Here is a 13835-nt window from a genome sequence, read left to right as displayed (position 1 = left end):
TCCCACTGTGTGTTTTGCAGTGTTTTGCAGTGCACGGTTAGGTTGCCACATGCATGGTTTTTGGCCTCATCTCCCTGATCTTATAAGCTTTGTCTCCATTTTTTGTGTGTTAGTGCTCATGATTCAGTATGGCAGTCATACCACAGGCCTGCATTGCGTTAGAGCGGCTGGCACTGTCATGTATTGTATTTTCTGTGCAATCTGGGTCTCTAAAATCAATCCTCCCATCCCACTCTGAGAATAGGCTTATTCCCACATGAAATACATCAAGTCCTTACACTGCTCAAATTTCACTTGAACCTGGTTATGGTTTGACTAAAGATATCTTGTTAAATTACTACACCAGAACTATATAGCCACTCCTTTCAGAGGCATCTCTTAAAAGAAAAAAGCTGAGGCTCGTTTATCTTCCTCTCCACCTCTTCTTCCTTCACCCCTCACCGGAAAAAAAAAATCAGCTAATCAACCGTTGCATCTATTAAAGTTTTTTAGTCTGTGGGATGCTGCATGCAAGAGCAGATCCTGCAGAAACCTCTTGCACCTGCAGGGGAAGTACTCCATATACGGTATGGATGCTGGCAGAGTATTGATTCAGAATAAAATTTAAATGATTCTGTTCGTTTTGCCACATCCTGTTTCCCTCGTTTACATGTGCACCGCATTGATACGAGGCAAGTAATTTTCAGTTTGCTGGAGCTAGAGATGGGCTTGAACTGTAACAGTTGGAGCCTGTTCCTTCAGGGGTGTTGGATCAGAGCTTTGTTTTCCCCCACATATAGAGAGGGGCAGGTGTGAAATTCAGATCTAGATCTGGGTTCAGTGTGCAAGCTCCCCAAAATTCTGAGGTATTCAGACATGATTTTAGAATGATTTAATTTTAACCTAAGTCACTAATGTTCCTGTTTTCCTACTCTGATGAAAGGAGGCAAGAATTTGACCATTTGATTACGCAGCTTGTTGCCTTGCAATAGCTTGCCTTGTGTGGGGTATGACATGACAAAAGGATTGGCATGTTTGAATCTCCTGACACTGCCCCATGGTCTGGTCTTCAGTAACTCTCAGGTTCTGTATATCATGAGACCTTGGATACCTTAGCGAAACTTTGACATGCTCCCACTGCATGGACTCCTTATTATGCCTGTAACATACCTTCTATCTATACTGTATTACTCCCAACAGTGCATTTGGAGGAAACTTATTCTGCACAAAGGATCTTTGTCATTCTTCCACTATGTCAGTCCCCATTGGTGCAGTGCCAGCCTAGACCCCAATGATCAATGTAATGGTTGCTCCATCCAGTTCCATTGGTCCTCCCTCCCAGTGCAGTGCCTAAATTCTACTGCCCACCCTGCAGTGGCAGCTCTGATAGCACAGAGTACTGCCTTTGTCACTGGTCATGCCTGAATTGCCCTGACTTCCCAGGAGCTGCTCTGCAGATTCCCATGGTATTTGGATTTAGGACTCACCAAATACCCAAGCAAAGTCATGTATTTGGTATTTGAAAAATCCAGTATAATTGGATTCATGTAATTCCTAATGAGGAATGGACATTTCATAATGGTGCATCACATACTGTAGTTTGACTTATAAAATTTCTGATTCTAGAGTGTGTGTTCCAAAGGAAGAAACCCACTAATTCTCCTCAGCAGACTGAGGCCATGTCTATCTTACAAACTTTGGCCAATGCAAGTTATGTTGGCATAAAGCTGCCTCAGTTAGTAGATTATACACATGCACACTCGGCTCCTTGCATCGGTGCTGCTTGTACTCATCAGGAATGCTTGTGTCAATCTGCAGCGCACCGTAGATAGGTATCCCAGTGTGCAACCCACCACCACCCAGCGCAGCATCTTTTGGGAAGTTTTGGCAATATGTGGTGGGGCCAAAATAAGTTGCGGAGGGGGTGACTTGGAGCAAGGGCTCAGCTTCCCGGTGCAACTGATTCCATCCCATAATACCATCAATATCGCATAATTTTTGTGCTTTTTTTTCAAAATCCTGCAAACTGCATGGCCCTTCTCCCTATCTACCATCTCTGACAGAAGCTTGGAGCCTGCACAGTTCTGCACTATTGTTATAAGCATTGAAAATACAGGATGCATGATCCTCCAGTATTTGCAGAACTGTAAGAAGACCCAAACCAGTGGGGGATATGGCTATTTCTTGGAGGACAGATTGCTGCAAGACATAATGAGAACCAATTCAAGGTGGTTGTGGTGTTCACAGAGCAGCTACGTGTGGTGGAGCACCGCTTCTGGGTCCGAGAAATGAGCGCTGACTGGTGGGAATGCATTGTAATGCAGGTTTGGGTTGATGAGCAGTGGCTGCAGAACTTTTGAATGCTCAAGGCTACATTTCTGGAACAATATGCCAATCTCGCTCCAGCCATCCAACGCTGGGACACCAAACGGAGAGCTGTACTGACAGTGGAGAAGTGAGTGGCGATTGCACTGTGGGAACTTGCAATGCCAGACTGCTATTGTCAGTGGGAAATCATCTTGGAGTTCAAAAATCCATGGTGAGGCACCATTGTCATGCAAGTGTTCACTGTCATAAATTGTCTCCTGCTACACAAGACTGTGACTCTCGGCAAAGTGCAGGGCATAATAGTTGGATTTGCAGCAATGGGGTTCCTGAACTGCAATGGAGCAATAGATGGGATACATATCCCTATTTTGGCACCAGACCATATTGCCAGAGTACATCAACAGAAGGGCTACTTTTCTAAGGTTATGCAAGCATTGATGGATCACCAAGGATGCTTCACTGACATCAGTTTTGACTGATCAGGGAAGGTGCATGACACTTGGATCTTTAAGAACACAGGACTGTTCAGAAAGCTACAAGCAAGGACTTTTTCCCCAACTGTCTGATTATCATTGGGAATGTTGAAATGCCAGTATTGATCCTGGGGCACCTAGACTACCCCTTGCTCTCCTGGCTCAGGAAGTTGTACACCAGCCACCTCAACAACACCAGAATGACAGCTGAATGCACTTTTGGTAGACTGAAAGGACGCTGGCATTGTTTACTCACACAAAATTGTATCTCAATGGAAAAAAATTCCAATGGTTAAACGCTTTCTGCTGTTTCCTGCATAATATTTGTGAAGCATATGGGGAAAGATTGCCGCTGGGATGGAGGGTGGCGGTGGAGTGGGTGGCTGGTGAATTTGAACAGCCAGACACAAAGGCTATTAGAAGAGCAGAAAGCAGAGCTATGTGGCTTAGGGCATGACTACACTGGAAACTTCAAAGCGATGTTGCGAGAGCGCTCCCGTGGCAGTGCTTTGAAGTGCGAGTGTGGTTGTGCGCTAGCGCTGGGAGAGAGCTCTCCCAGTGCTCCTGGTAATCCACCTCCACTAGGGGATTAGCTCTGAGCGCTGGGAGCCTGTTTACACTAGCGCTTTAAAGTGCTCTGACTTGCTCCGCTCGGGGGGTGATTTTTTCACACCCCTGAGCCAGCAAGTTAGAGCGCTATAAAATGTAAGTGTAGCCAAGCCCTTAGAGTGCTCTTGCAAAGCTTCCCTAACAGTGAGCCACAGTAATGCGTTGTGGTGTGCTGTACCTGGCCTGTTTTTGGGGCCTGTTAGGAATTATGTGGTGCTTGGTGTACATCTATGAATATTACGTGGTCAATGCATCTGTTTTTGTGGTGCATGCTGTACATTGATGATTATAACACTAATTGTCACTGATCCTATGAGTTATGCTGTACAGTAACAAGTAATTGGTTGCTTTCAGAACTGCTAGGCACTCTGCAGCATATATTGTGAACTAATGAAGATGAAATATGTTCTGTAATAGTCAGTGGAAAAAAATCTGTGCAATTTAAAAGCAAATACATTAAAAACTTAATAAATGAATAGAACAAAACTTATGAAGGGGAAAGAACATTCATGTCCATTTCAGCTAAACATACACTGACCTGTGAAAGCTACGGTTGGTGTATGTGAAGCTGCCACTGTCTAATGTCCCCCGCTGTGGAGTGGTAGGGGTGGGGCAGCATGCCACTGATGCTATGTGGAATGTTGGGGATGGGGAGGTGTAGGGAGGTGCTGAAATGGAGTTCTCCATGGACTGCAGAAGAGGGAGGTGAACCTGGGATTGTTGAACCTGTAGGTCCACAAGAGTCAGCAGTATCTGTATTTGCTGCCGGAGAAGCCCTGTTATTATTTCCTGATGCATCTCTCTCATTTTTCCTGCTGGGCCTCTCTCCTTTCCGCTCTATCCTTCTCTAGGCTGTCTGAAGTGTTGACCCTGCAGGCCCTTTGCTCATGTTCTGATGCAGCACTGGCTTGCAGGATCTCATCAAACATGTCATCCTAAGTACTTTTCTTTCTCCTCCTTATCTGGCTCAGCCATTCCACGGCTGTGGAGGAGAACCCCTCAAGGTTGAAATGGCAGCAGCTGCAGATAAAACACAGAAGTACCATTGTCAGTGTAGTCACAATAGAAAGCGAAAGTGAAGATTTAAAACTCCCTTCCCTTGTTTCCCTAAAGTTTTTTAAAAAACTTACTGACACTTCTTCTGAATGCCTGTGCACAGCCTCACACCCATTAACAATGAGGAGCATGGCCCACCATGGATGAGGGAAATGAGGAGGGAATTGCTCGGTTGCATTAAACTATGAGTACAGTGGAGTCACATCTTACGCGGGGGTTAGGTTCTAAAGTCAGCGCGCAAGGTGAAAATTGCGTATAGTCAAAATTACCCTTGAAAATCCCTTAAATCACCCATAAAGTACAGTATACTGTACACGGTTTTGTGTATACAACCCTCTACAGTAATATGTATAATGTATACAGTAATGTACAGTATGTAATACAATAAAGAGTACATATGCAAAATATAATTTTACAGTATTTTTAATTACATAAATTTAATTACATAAAAGAGAGAGAGAGAGGAAAGGAAGGGTTTGGAAAGGAAAACAGCAAACCTAATCACTCACCATTCATCCTGGATATTCTTGCTAGTCTATGATGATGATGATAATGGTTATATGACAACTATGACAATGGTGATGAGAAGACGATGAATGATAATGATTAGTACAGCGCCCGTATGATGAACGATGAGATGATGAAGATGGGCGCTGTACACATTTCGATGATTAGTCTTCCTTTTCCCCTGACAATACTATTGGGGGGTCATCAGGGCTTGATGGAGATCCAGGAGACGGAGGTGATGGAGAGCTTGAGTGATGGAGAGCAAGTCATAGACGAAGTGATTGGCTCTGGTTTAGCTTGAGAAGTTGATTGCGTAGGCTCATCTGCTGCTGGTTGTTTTTTCTTGAAAAACATGGCGATTGGCAACTGTCGCTGTTGTCTCTTGAGCTGCTCAAACATATTTTGATACGGTCTCAAATCGTCCGTAATACGACATGTGATTTTGAGGCTTCATTCCATAGAGGGATCTTATTCAGAAATTAAATCATTCAAGTGTTTCGCTGCTTGGAATACTTCAGCAAATTTATGAAGATTCCAACTTGCTGGCTCTTCCCGTCGTCATCTTCGTCTTCTGTAGACGATTTTATCAGTTCCTCTAACTCTTTATTAGTCAATGTTTCTCTATGGTCCTCAATTAATTCTTCAGTTTCTTCCTCAAGAAATGTTGATTAAGCCATCACCACTCACTTGTCTGGCCACCTGATCAATGTGTTTCACTTCTTTGTCAATGGTCAGGAAACCCTTAAAATCATTCACACATTCTTTCCATAGGTTTCGCCAACATGCATTGACTGTTTCAAGCTTGATTGCATCCATTGCCAGTTTAATATAAGTGATGCAATTGCAATGTTGAGGAACTTCCAACACTCCATCTAATTAAGATTGGGATCACCATCCATAGTGCTACGTATCCGTGAAAATGTAAGCCTCGTGTACGTGGCCTTGAAACAGAGAATCATGCCTTGGTTGAGAGGTTGGAGGATGTATTGGGTGGGGGCGGGGGAAAAAGACGACTTCAACCTTGTTATGCGCAATCCAGAGTGCCTCAGGGTGGCCAAGAGCATTGTCTTCGATCAGCAACACTTTAAAGTCAACTCCTTTCTCTTTGAGGTGCAGCTTGACCTCCGGAATGAAACACTTGTGGAAACAATCCAGAAATAATGCTGCCGTCACCTAAGCCTTTTTATTTGATTGCCAGAACACAGGCAGGAGATTTTTTTCTTGCCTTTTAGGGCACAGGGATTTGCAGCCGTGTACAGCAAGCCCGACTTTATTAAATGCCCAGCCACATTGCCCCAAAAAACACAGTCACATGGTCTTTAGCTGCTTTGAAGCCAGGGGCTTGTCTTTCTGATTTCGAAGTGTAAGTGCGGTTGGGCATTTTTTTCCAGAAGAGCCCAGTCTCGTCAGCTTTAAAAACTTGTTCCGGAAGATAGTCCTTTTCTTCTATGATTTTATTTAAGGGTTTGGGGTAGGCTTTTGCTGCCTCTTCATTGGTAGATGCAGCTTCCCCAGTAGTCTGCACGTATTTGAGGTTGAAGCTGTTCCTAAAACTGTTAAGCCAACCTTGGCTGGCTTTGAATTCCTTCTCATCAGAAAGCTGTCCCTCTTCGGCGGGAGGTTTGAACAGCGCGTAGAGGCTAAGAGCCTTTTCTCACAATGTGTTGCCATCGATAGGCACACGTTTATGGTTCATGTCTTCCAGCCATAGGTTTAATGCCTTTTCAGTCTTCACTAAAGTCTTATCCCCCACCTGGCTCATCACCTTAGCAGTTATTGGAACACTTGATGCCACGGCTTGATGAATTTCTCTCTCTCTCTAATCTTGATGGCATGGATGCTAGATTTGTTATGGCCATTTTACGTGCCACATTGAAGACCGACATACCGTCTCTCAATAAGTCCAACACAGCCAGTTTTTCCTCCAGCGTTGTAACAGATCTCTGTTTCTTCTTGATGAAGTAGTTGGCTTGCGTTTAGGGGCCATGTTGTACGAAAAATACGTATCTTTAAACACTAGAATCACACTCACACTATGAGAGGCACGCAGGAACTGAGACCGAGTGAGGGATCAGCAGATTCATGTCTCCCATCTCACGCTCACTCCGGGGCATATGCTCATTGAGTGGAATGGTGGGTGGAATCGCCCGCACTATTTAAATTATTTTTATTTTTTTTTGCCATGCACATATAGTTTAATTTGCATAAGTTAAATGCGCATATGATGCGACTCCACTGTATAGGGCAATGGCACTGAATACTGGCCCCATTTTCATAGGCAGTGGTGATTTCAGCTGATCCCTCACTCCCGAGGGAACAGAAGCAGAGAGAGCGCAGCTGCTGCTGGCATTCTGAAGCCACCTGGGCCCATATTTTGCTAGCCTCTATACTGCAATGGTGCCTGCCAAAGTTATTGCCGACTGGTGTGGGAAAGTGTCCTACCGCAGAGGGGGAAATAAGGCTGCCATCCCTACAAACCTTTGGGAGAGGACTGCTGAGTACATCCATGAAAGTTTCATTGAGCTGTCTCAGGAGGATTCAAGAGAAATCCCATCATACATAAACAAACTGCTCTGCCTGCCCCCCCCCGCCAAACTCTACAGGGGAATCAAAAGCAGATAACAACACTACTTTTCTTTGTTGTACTGCTCCCGTTTCTAGTACAAGTAACTCAATGAAAAGTCAATAGCTGTATACTGTTAAGTTGGGGGAGCCATCAGAAAATCACTGTCATGGGAAATACAATTACACACTTACCTGAGGTTCCTTCCTCTGCACTGGGCTTGACTGCCGGGACTGCCTGGTCTGCAGTAGAGACTCAGGCAGGCCCTGGCTCGCAGCACCCCTCCCCACTGCCTAGTTGCAGGATGTCCCCCATCCTCTCCATCTCTTCATTGTTGACACCAGGGGCCTGTAGCTCAGGCTACTCAGAGGTATCAATGGTGGTCTGCAAGGTGTGGGGGGACATCCTTATGGCATGCAGATCTTTGTAAAAGTAGCAGGTCTGCAGCTCAGTACCGGATTGACTGTTGGTCTCCCTGGCCTTCTGATATGCCTGCTGTAGTTCCTTCGCTTTCACGCAGCACTGCTGCTGATCCCTGTCATTCTCTTTCTCTTGCATCCCCTGTGCAATCTGCTTGTAGATATCCACATTTCTGTGGCTGGTCCATAGCTGTGCCTGCACAGCATCTTCTCCCCCCACGCCCAGGAGATTCAATGTCTCCTGTCTAATCCAAGCCAGAATGTGCCTGGAATGTGCAGCCAGCATGGTCAGCTGTCTCAGTCGCACACAACAGTAGGGAGCTGCTAGGTGTGCTTGCCAGGCTGGATAATCGAGAAAAGACATTTCAAAAATTCTTAGTGCTTTAAATGGTAGGGGGACCTTCCAGTCTCTATGACCGCTGGGCAGGAGAGTTCACAATTGTGACCAGATCAGTGAGTGTCTGGGCCAGCTGCTGGGACAGAGCAGTGGGTGTCTGGGCGAGCATTGTGAGACAGCTGCTGGAACACTGTTGACATAAGTAATGCAGGTTTCAGAGTGGTAGCTGTGTTAGTCTGTATCAGCAAAAACAATGAGGAGTCCTTGGAACACCTTAGAGACTAACACATTTATTTGGGCATAAGCTTTCGTGGGCTAAAACCCACTTCTTCAGATGCATGGAGTGGAAAATAGAGTAGAGAGGTATAAATACACAGCATATGAAAAGATGGGAGTTGCCTTACCAAGTGGGGGAGAGGGGTCAGTGCTAACGAGCCAATTCAATTAAGGTGGAAGTGGGCTATTCTCAACAGTTGACAAAAAGGGAGGAAAAAATCAATTTTGTAGTGCTAATGAATTTAATGTAATCAAGGTGGCCCATTTCAAACAGTTGACAAGAAGGTGTGAGTATCAGCAGGGGGAAAATTAGTTTTTGTAGTGACCCATTAACTCCCAGTCTTTATTCAGGCCTAATTTGATTGTGTCCAGTTTGCAAATTAATTCCAGTTCTGCAGTTTCTCTATGTAGTCTGTTTCTGAAGTTTTTTTGCTGAAGAATTGCCACTTGTAAGTCTGTTATTGAGTGTCAAAGGAGATTGATGGTTTTTGAATGTTATAATTCTCAGTGTCAGATTTGTGTCCATTTATTCTTTTGCGCAGATTGTCCGGTTTGGCCAATGTACATGGCAGAGGGGCATTGCTGGCACATGATGGCATATATCACATTGGTAGATGTGCAGGTGAACGAGCCCCTGATGGTGTGGCTGATGTGGTTAGGTTCTATGATGGTGTCCCTTGAATAGATATGCAGGCAGAGTTGGCACCAGGGTTTGTTGCAGGGTTTGGTTCCTGGGTTAGTGTTTTTCTTGTGTGGTGTGTGGTTGCTGGTGAGTATTTGCTTCAGGTTGGAGGGCTGTCTGTAAGTGAAGATAGGCCTGTCTCCCAAGGTCTGTGAGAGTGATGGGTCGTTCTTCAGTATAGGTTGTAGATCCTTGATGATGCACTGGAGAGGTTTTAGTTGGGGGTATAGTTGACGTCTAGTGGCATTCTGTTACTTTCTTTGTTGGGCCTGTCCTGTAGTAGGTGACTTCTGGATACCCTTCTGGCTCTGTTGAAAGTAGGATTCTAGATCACCGCAAAACTGTCTCATGTTCGTGGGGGTAGTAATGCAGTGGGGCCAAGTAATGCAGTGTCTACTTTTGCGCTACATCAACCTCAGTATGTCAACCTCAATATGTCAGTATGGCTCAGTGCCGCTCAGGGAGACACATTTAAATGTAGACACATGCACATCTATGTCGACATCAGGCAGCTTACGTTGACCTAATTTGGTAGTGTAGACCAGGACATAAGGTGGTGGCCACCCTAGGAAAAAGGGTGTGTTTTTACCTCAAATTAGCTAACATGTGGTAACTAACAAGAGGTGAAATTGTAGTGAAGACAAGGCAATTTGTAGTTTTTATATGTGTTAGCAGGTTGAGGGACACCCACAACCCCTCCCCCCTCAGAGCCCACCTGGGGGGGGCTTCCTCAGCCCACACACCTGTCCCTCTTCCTCCCAGAACCCAGGGATCCAGAGGGAGAAACAGCCTGATGCTTGGTCCCAGGCTTACAGAGAGTTTCCTGTGCACCGTCCTCTCCTTCCCTCAGGGCATGCTGGGAACTGCCGCTGCCAGGAACCCTCTAGTTCCCTCTCCCTCCCCCCAGCAGTGTCTTCTGCTGAGTCCAGTGGCCCCAGTGGCAGCTAGCAGCACTGCAGTCCATTTTTGTGGGGGTAAGGAAGTTCTGCGCGCACAATGTTAATTTCTTCAAAATTCTGCATTGTGCAGTGGTGCAGAATTCCCCCAGGAGTACATTATATTGCAGGACTGATGGCTTTTAATGGCTGCACTCGACAGTGACATTAGCAAGTTCAGCATTAAAGGGAAAGTCTTGGTCACTTTACTCATGTGAATAGTTCCATTAAAGTCAATAGGACTACTTGGAAGAGTAAGGCTAGTATGTTGGAGTGGGGGCTGGGGTGGTCCTCACTCCTTTTGATATCACTGTGACTACTCACATGAGCAAGGCCAGTAAAACTTGGCTCTACATGTTTGCATTGTGCTATTTCTGTTAAACGAAGTCTGAACCACAGATCCTGATTTTCTGGCACCTATAGTTCACATCACACCTACATAGACTGGAGAACCTCTGCAATAGTGCTATTGCTGACTAGATCCTTTAAAAAGAACCTCACCCTGCCAAATTCATAATGCAACAATACAGGGAAACAAAATCATCAGGCCAGATTCTCACCTGTAGTAAATTTTGGTAGTTCCATGGTCTTTAATGGAGCTCAGCCAATGTACACCAGCAGAGAAACTGGCCCATTCTCTTCACAGATTTTTTACGTGAAGATTTTATTTTAATTCAAGATTTGTATCAACTCAGTTCTCCATGTTTGGAGCAATCCTGTGTTTGCCCTTTTCTTGTCACTGCATTGATGGCCTCTCAGGAGCAGCTCTCACTCTGTAGAACTGTGGCTTCTATTAGCAAGTTTCAGTTTGTGCTTTATTTTCCCCTTCCCTCCTCCTTCCCCGCTTTGTGTAGCAGATGGTGGTAATTCCCATGGTGATTCTTGAGGCAGCTGAGGTCTCTTCCCTGATGCCTCCACTGAATCATGGAAACTCCCTCTGGTCTCTTTGGAGAAGAGAACACATAGCTGATTCTTATTTTCTGTTTATGATTTTTAAGATACTATTAGGATTATATTTCTCGTTGCTGGGGTTTTTTGCCCCTCTCCAACCTGTTCCCAGGATCTTTAGTATGACATTTCCCCTCCCATCTGGGGAATTTTCCTTTACATTGTTATCAGTTGAATTATTTTGCATTCCTCTATACTCAACACAATTGCATTTGTAAACATTCCCTTTTGCTGCTATATTTACATTATCTTTCAAGAGGAAAGGCTGACACCTTAAAGATAGTAAGATTATTTTAGTCTCATTAAAATAGTTCATTTTTTCCCATTTTGTTTTCTGCTTCAAAGTCCTTTTTAAAAATTTTCATTTAACCTCAACTTTAGCACTAAAGCAGTCCCTGGCCTCTCCCTCTCTTTTGTGGCACCTCTCATGGCTGCCAACACTCCTTCCTCCCCATTGTTCCAACCAACTATGTATCATGCTCTCCCCTCCTGGATTCCCAGCACTGGCTTCCAATCTCCTTCTATATCAGATTCAGATGTCTCGTTCTCATCTTCAAAACCCTGCACAACTCTACCCTGGCCTCCCTCTGGCATAACTTCATTGAAATCAGTGCATTTATATTGGTGTGATTAGAAACAGAATTTGACCTCTTGTCTCTGATTGCCTCCTGCTCTGTCATTAGTGCCTTCTGGTTTTCTAATTCAGCTTGCCCTGTTGCTCCTTTAGTTTCCCATAAGTGACTGGGCATTTTCCTATGGCTTAACTTCCTGGACCCTGTGCGCCATGATACCTAACTCCCCTCCTTTAAGCCTCTTTCAATATTCCTTTCTTTTGGTTAGCCTTTCTCTGCTGGTCTCCACACTGGCATTCATAGAGAATGCTGGACCAATTTCTGGTGCTGTTGAAGTCACTGGAAGTTTAGTCATTGATTTCATTTAGACCAAGATTTATAATATAATCAATGGTGTGGGGGAATGAAACCGAACTAACAAGTTCACACGTACCACTGAGCAGATCTTGTGATCTTTCATGATTGTAAGTTACAACTTCCCGTGCTTTCTCCCACTGCCCTTTGTTGTTGTTGTTGTTGTTTGTTGTGTGTGGGGTTTTTTGGTTTTGGTTTTTGTTTTTTTTGACCAAGTCTTACTGTTATATCTATTTAGATAGTAAATTCCTTAGGGCAGGGACTTGCCTGTTTTATTTGCTATAATGTGCCGTGCACACCTGTGCACTGTATAAATGTAGCAATCCAAGGGGAGCAAGAGGGTGTGTCCTTCTGAAAATCTACCAAACTCTAGTAATAAAAGGAATTGTATCATCTTTACACCAAACTGAATTTTTCAGCATGGTGGCTAGTACATCCTGGAAAGACGAGCTTCAGTGTGTGACTCTCCCCTTAAAGTGGAAAATGGGGGGGAGGGATAGCTCAGTGGTTTGAGCATTAGCTTGCTAAACCCAAGGTTGTGAGTTCAATCCCTGAGGGGGCCATTTGGGGCAAAAATTGGGGATTGGTCCTGCTTTGAGCAGGGGGTTGGACTAGATGATCTCCTGAGGTCCCTTCCAACCCTGATATTCTATGATTCTATGATTCTAAATGAAAACAGAAAGGGGGGTGTAGTAGTTTATAGAGATTTCCCCCCATCCCATCCTTGTATCTCTTCACAGTGGAGAGGTATAAACACCTGAATGTCTCAGTTTGGGCAGATGTAGTGCACTTTTCAAATATTTGCATACAGACAATCTCTGTTCTTAATCAGGGAATTGCCACAGTCCTATGTTTTGGGAGAAGCAGCACAATGGTTGTGTGTGCTCCTTCACTAGTTCCTCCTGTGGGATGCTAGTACCATGTATGACATCCTCTCTGATCAGCCTCTCAGGTGAGTCCTTAGAGGCCTTTGCTATCCCAGTGACATATGTTTCAGAGTTGTTGTTTTGTAGAAAGCATTGTTTAGATCAAACCCAATCTCAGTTGCTGGATGCAGTGGCTGTTGGATCCAAACTTAAATAGGAAAATGCTACTAGAAATTAACCATAGTTTCTTATGTCTGTAGCACTGAGGCTCAAATGTAAAAGTGTGCCTGGGAATTGAGGTTTGGGATGAGGTAGAAGTAAAATCAGTGGTTCTCATGCTCTTTGTGTGTGTAGGCTGGCTTGTGTATTGGTTATATAGATAGTCCCTAGCAGAGTGAAACAGCAACATCAAGCAAACAGTTTCTAGGTTCCAGGAACTTCTAATCAGCAAGCACTATAACTCCAGGCTTCTTTCCCAGTCATCTTGGGCAAATGTGCAGATGTATTGTTTTTAACCCTTAATATAAGGCCTCCCTTTCACTCCAAATAGCAGTCACTAACCACCTGTGCTTTGTAAGCTAGCTAGTAATACACCAAGTTTCCCCCAAACTCTGTTTGGCATTTTGTGGTACCAGTGGGATAATGCATTATATTTTAGTTTGCAGATGTCTTGAACCAGTTTGGATATAAAGGTATCAGACCTCTCACAATGTCATGATTGTTGTAGAAATGGAGACATAGTTTTCTCTCAGTTAAAGTGGTTTATCCTCCATTGAAGTCAAAGTTACTGAACGTGTAATTTTGGCCTGTGTGAGAGATTCCTGTGATTTTTTTTTTAATCCTGTTTCTTAAAATGTTTAAGGTTCACTTGGCAACATTGTAGTCCTGGTTCTCCTCTACACCACTGTATAACAATCTACAGTATAGTCCC

General features: G+C 44.4%; 1 protein-coding gene across 9 annotated transcripts in view; it reads left to right on the top strand.

Annotated features, from left to right (window-relative positions):
- DPF3 (double PHD fingers 3) overlaps positions 1–13835 on the top strand; it is a 211444-nt gene that overhangs the window by 34228 nt on the left and 163381 nt on the right. For 6 of the 9 annotated variants that reach the window (XR_006281829.1, XM_043515699.1, XM_043515698.1 and 3 more), the window contains exon 1: positions 12874–12990. The exons of the other annotated variants lie outside the window; for them this stretch is intronic. Coding sequence is in view for 5 of the 6 variants with exons in the window: in XM_043515699.1 (XP_043371634.1) it covers positions 12959–12990 (32 nt within the window). In the remaining variant the exon portion in view is untranslated. Of the gene's footprint in view, positions 1–12873; positions 12991–13835 lie in introns of those variants that run through there. 9 annotated transcript variants of the gene reach the window in all.

This window comes from Dermochelys coriacea, chromosome 6, assembly GCF_009764565.3.
Source record: "Dermochelys coriacea isolate rDerCor1 chromosome 6, rDerCor1.pri.v4, whole genome shotgun sequence".
Lineage (NCBI taxonomy): Eukaryota > Metazoa > Chordata > Testudines > Dermochelyidae > Dermochelys > Dermochelys coriacea.
Note: the sequence above shows the minus strand (reverse complement) of the source record. Positions and strands in the feature narration are given on the sequence as shown.